The 5,000-nt window shown below is 53.5% G+C and overlaps 2 protein-coding genes across 2 annotated transcripts in view; one reads left to right on the top strand and one right to left on the bottom strand.

Moving 5' to 3' along the window:
• Positions 1 to 2,850, bottom strand: part of ccdc191 (coiled-coil domain containing 191) — a 26,288-nt gene extending 23,438 nt beyond the window's left edge. Inside the window, exons 1-2 of the mRNA XM_036520629.1 lie at positions 2,602 to 2,850; positions 1,438 to 1,476 (exon numbers count right to left, since the gene is read on the bottom strand). Of these exons, the coding sequence (XP_036376522.1) occupies positions 1,438 to 1,476; positions 2,602 to 2,682 (120 nt within the window). The 5' untranslated portion in view covers positions 2,683 to 2,850. The remainder of the gene's footprint in view (positions 1 to 1,437; positions 1,477 to 2,601) is intronic.
• Positions 2,851 to 3,462: 612 nt separating this feature from the next.
• The window catches only part of qtrt2 (queuine tRNA-ribosyltransferase accessory subunit 2), an 11,327-nt gene continuing 9,789 nt past the window's right edge, over positions 3,463 to 5,000 (top strand). Inside the window, exons 1-2 of the mRNA XM_036520630.1 lie at positions 3,463 to 3,529; positions 4,743 to 4,957. Of these exons, the coding sequence (XP_036376523.1) occupies positions 4,758 to 4,957 (200 nt within the window). The 5' untranslated portion in view covers positions 3,463 to 3,529; positions 4,743 to 4,757. The remainder of the gene's footprint in view (positions 3,530 to 4,742; positions 4,958 to 5,000) is intronic.

Genomic DNA, 5,000 nt, shown 5'->3' on the forward strand with positions numbered 1-5,000 from the left:
CACGCCCTCATCACACCCGCATCACGCCCTCATCACGCCCGCATACCGCCCTCATCACGCCCGCATACCGCCCTCATCACGCCCTCATCACACTGCATACCGCCCTCATCACACCCGCACCACGCCCTCATCACGCCCTCATCACGCCCGCATACCGCCCTCATCACGCCCGCATACCGCCCTCATCACGCCCTCATCACACCCGCACCACGCCCTCATCACGCCCTCATCACGCCCGCATACCGCCCTCATCACACCCGCATACCGCCCTCATCACGCCCTCATCCAGCCCTCATCACGCCCGCATCACGCCCGCATCACGCCCGCATCACGCCCGCATCACGCCCACATCACGCCCTCATCACGCCCGCATCACGCCCGCATCACGCCCGCATCACGCCCGCATACCGCCCGCATCACGCCCTCATCACGCCCGCATCACGCCCTCATCACGCCCGCATCACGCCCTCATCACACCCGCATCACGCCCTCATCACACCCGCATCACGCCCTCATCACACCCGCATCACACCCGCATCACACCCGCATACCGCCCTCATCACGCCCGCATCACACCCGCATCACACCCGCACCACGCCCGCATACCGCCCTCATCACGCCCTCATCACGCCCTCATCACACCCGCATCACACTGCATACCGCCCGCATCACGCCCGCATCACACCCGCATCACGCCCTCATCACGCCCGCATCACACCCGCATACCGCCCTCATCACGCCCGCATCACACCCGCATCACGCCCTCATCACGCCCGCATCACACCCGCATACCGCCCTCATCACGCCCGCATCACACCCGCATACCGCCCTCATCACGCCCTCATCACACCCGCATCACGCCCGCATACCGCCCTCATCACACCCGCATCACAGCCGCATCACGCCCTCATCACGCCCGCATCACGCCTGCATCACGCCCTCATCACGCCCGCATCACACCCGCATACCGCCTGCATCACGCCCTCATCACGCCCGCATCACACCCGCATACCGCCCTCATCACACCCGCATCACGCCTGCATCACACCCGCATCACACCCGCATACCGCCCTCATCACGCCCGCATCACACCCGCATCACGCCCTCATCACGCCCGCATCACGCCCGCATCACACCGGCATCACGCCAGCATCAGGCCCGCATACCGCCCGCATCACGCCCGCATCACGCCCGCATACCGCCCGCATACCGCCCGCATACCGCCCGCATCACGCCCGCTTCACGCCCGCATCACGCCCTCATCACGCTCGCACCACGCCCGCTTCACACCCGCATCACGCCGCATCAGACTCACCTGCAGGATGTCATGCACTGCCATCAGCACGATGACGCCAGACCTGCTGCATGGATGCTGCTAAATATCTGCATCCCGAGCAAGCAGAAATGTTACGCTCCGATCCACAGAGCAGAACTCACCTTCACCCACTGCGCAACGTCATCGTCGTCCCGCTGCACCTGGGATGGGAGAGAACAGTCACGTCGCTGCGCTCACAATTCAGACACAACTTCATCTGTTTGCGCTGTTTCCATCAGTGTGCGCTCTCCTATTCCCCGGCCGAGGGTACAGCAGCTGCCGGGTTCGGAAGGGGGTGGCAGACGTTTGATATCTGAGGATTAATTAAAACAATTTTCCCTGGCCTGTACCCTCCCTGATCTGCCGGTAATGGGCTGGCTTTCAGATCGCTTACCTTAAAGAACTGCAGAACAACGTGGAGTTATTTAGACGCGATCCGTTTCCGTGATCACGACCTGGAAAGGCGTATTTCATGTATTCGCTAACCATTTTGGATGCTTTTAGTTTAAGGTCTCAAAAAATATCGATTAAATGATCCTTCGGGGAGCAGCCCCTCAGAAAGTAGAGTGTTTACTCCAGTGGCGTCGATAGGGCCGATCATTCGGGGCTAAAGCCCCGAATATGTTAAGCTTGGCCCCGAATATTTTCGCCCTGAAAAAGGAGGTGTTTATAGCAAAACAACAGACTGTGTAACAGAGCGGAACTTGACTTGCAGCGTCCGAAGGTGTGATAATATTTATTTATTATAAAGGTAGATATAACCTCCCCAACCTACCGATCTGATCTCCTTTCAAAAAAAAAAAAAAACAGATAAGCCCCAGGCAAACTTGACTTTGCCCCTGATCTTTTCAATAGCTAGAAACGTCCCTGATTTACTCCACGATGAATTCAAACGCCATGCAGCGCCTTCTTCCCTGTCTGCCTTGCTCAGCGAGCCAGCAGACATCACTTTCACTGGAAAATGTTTGTCTAGTAGATATGAAGGGAAAAAAGAAAGGAATTTCTTTCAAATGAATAAAAGATTTTTGTCTGTAACTTTTCCGGGAAGAATTCAAGCGATTGTTGCGTTTTTCAGCGCCAACGTTTCGGTTGAACTCATGGTGCAGCAGCGGCATAATCATGGAAATAGAAATGATTATCTCTGATACAAAATCAACCACAAAGCGCAGTGTGGCCAAACTGAACGTGTTGTAGGCGCAGCCGATCCAAATACTTCACCCTCATTAGATTTAAACTACCATACAGGAAACATTTGCAAGCCGCTGTCCCTAATTATTAATGTTTACCTTACAAGATGTTTTCTTATTCTTAGTGAATCTTTTCCAACGAAACTGATCCGGCTTGTGTCCCGAATATGCCATTTCCATTGTTTTGAGGATCGGATTACTAACAAGAAGTTTACTCGCGGGCTAGTTCATGCTCCAGTCCTCTGTTAGTACATTTTAAAAACGTCCAAAATTCGTCTTCAAACCAAGCGTCGATCTAAGCAAGATAAAAGGTTACGTTTCTCGTTTGAAGGTTCACAGAAAGTAAGTTTCACGCAGGGGCCATTAGAGGTTAATTTCAGTGTCGGAGAGGATCTTGGGTATTGTAGTAAAGGCGTCATTATCTTCAGTCAAAATGAGCGAAATGAACGAAACACATAAACTACAAGTCCCAGCATAGGTCACAGCACACAGAAGCGTCTGTTGAGTAACTATAGTAACAGTTCTCTGTTCCCTCCCCTTGGCAAGATCAATTAAAGACACGGAGCCTTCTACTCTGCGTACATTTCCGGTGATTATCGGGAGTTCCGGTCGGTATTGAAGCTGTTGGTGGGCAACGAGTTACGGAATTTCGATTATGAAATGGTCAGATGGCTGATTTACCGGCCGAGCGGCGCCGCTCAGGTGTCGCACAACACGAGCGGACTGCAGTAAAAGCCGCAGGTGTTTAGGAGTTTCGTTCCTGGGTCGAGTGTGTTTTTTTCGGGGTGTCAGTGTGAACTGTGCGAGGATCAGTAGTTGATCGCGGTGTAAAGTTGCGGTGCACGTCCTCAAACAGGGACGCGCGTTTCCGCGTCATTCAAGTAGCGACGGCATGAAGGACGGCCTCGCGCAAAAATAAACGATCTTCACCTCGTGCCCAACTATCCGGCGTCTGTTGATGACGTTACAGGAAATGCACGCGCTCAAACTGCCGCGACGTGTAGTTTTCACGCGTGGGAAGCGGACGGTAAGTAAAGGAGGATCCAGGCGTATAAAACTACTTTTGTATATTTTTGTGTTGGGCAGAATCACAATATTTCGGTTAGTCCTGGAGCTGCGTCCTCTTCCCCTCCACCTCACTGCGGTTAGCAGATCCTGTGTCAGGCGGGTGGTTAGCTAGTTAGTTAGCCAGCTGTGATCGCGGAGGATGTTTTGGCATCTTTCCCGTGGCGTTTTACCGAAGCCTGGTGGATGCGGTTCCTGCATCTGTCCGCAAACTCTCAGACCTTTAAGACACCCGATGCTGGTTAGCCGATCAGAAGGGTCATTTTCAGTGTCAGCCCGTCGAGCGAAGGAGCACAGTGCGGACTTTAAATCGTTGTTTAAATTGTTAAGGCTTTTGCGTTTGGGGAAGAGACAGACAGAGTTTGGGGAACGGAGTGCCCCAGTTTCATGCATTTAACACCGCAGCCAGCAGGCTACCATGCAGCTAACCGTTCCAGCACACCGCCATGAACCCGTTCAAATGCGTTCTGTATCAAGGTGATGTAAATTGCCAAGGACCCTAAGAATATTACAGTAATAATTTCTAAAAGGAGGTAGGTGTTTCTCACCTGAAGTACCTGCATTTGTACCTACCTTTCCCCATAATAACTGAGTAAATACCAGGAGTGCTTAACTCCGCCGTAACCTCATATGAGTTTTATCAGTCTGCGGAAAACATCCCCTCCAACACATCCTTCCACATTTGCAGAAATGTACACTTTCCCCACAAAGCTCGCAACAAACATGACTTCAGAGTGTCATTCTTTGGGGTAAAGGAGGCCATTATGAAGCATCACTCCTCTCCTGGGTGGACAGGAATCAGCTCAGTATGGGAGGAAGGGTTGGGTTTAGGGTTAGGGTTAGGGTTAGGGTGCGTGTGTGTGTGTATGTGAGTGAGTGTGTGTGCGTGCGAGTGCGTGTGTGTGTGCACGTGCATGTGAGTGAGTGTGTGTGTGTGTATGTGAGTGAGTGTGTGTGCGTGCGAGTGTGTGTGTGTGTGTGCACGTGCGTGTGAGTGAGTGAGTGTGTGTGTGTGTATGTGAGTGAGTGTGTGTGCGTGCGAGTGTGTGAATGTGAGTGTGTGTGTGCGCGTGCGTGTGAGTGAGTGTGTGTGTGCGCATGCGTGTGAGTGAGTGAGTGAGTGAGTGTGTGTGTGTGTGTGTGTGAGGTGACCGCGCTCTCTCTGTTCTGTGCAGGTGTAGCGCAGTGCCATGAAGCTGGAGCTGTCCCGCGTGGTGCAGGGGTGTCGGCGGGGGGTGCTGACGGGGTTGGGGCGCAGTGGGGGGCACAGCCTGGAGCTGCCGGGGTGCCTGCTGTACACACGCTGTGCCTCTGTCCCACACCTGACCCACGACACACTGCACAACCTGCCACACCTGCCCACTGTCACCCAGATCAGCCTCGACTCACTGTGAGTAACACACACACATACACACAGACACATACTTACACAC

This window comes from Megalops cyprinoides, chromosome 2 (genome assembly GCF_013368585.1).
Source record: "Megalops cyprinoides isolate fMegCyp1 chromosome 2, fMegCyp1.pri, whole genome shotgun sequence".
Taxonomy (NCBI): Eukaryota; Metazoa; Chordata; class Actinopteri; order Elopiformes; family Megalopidae; genus Megalops; species Megalops cyprinoides.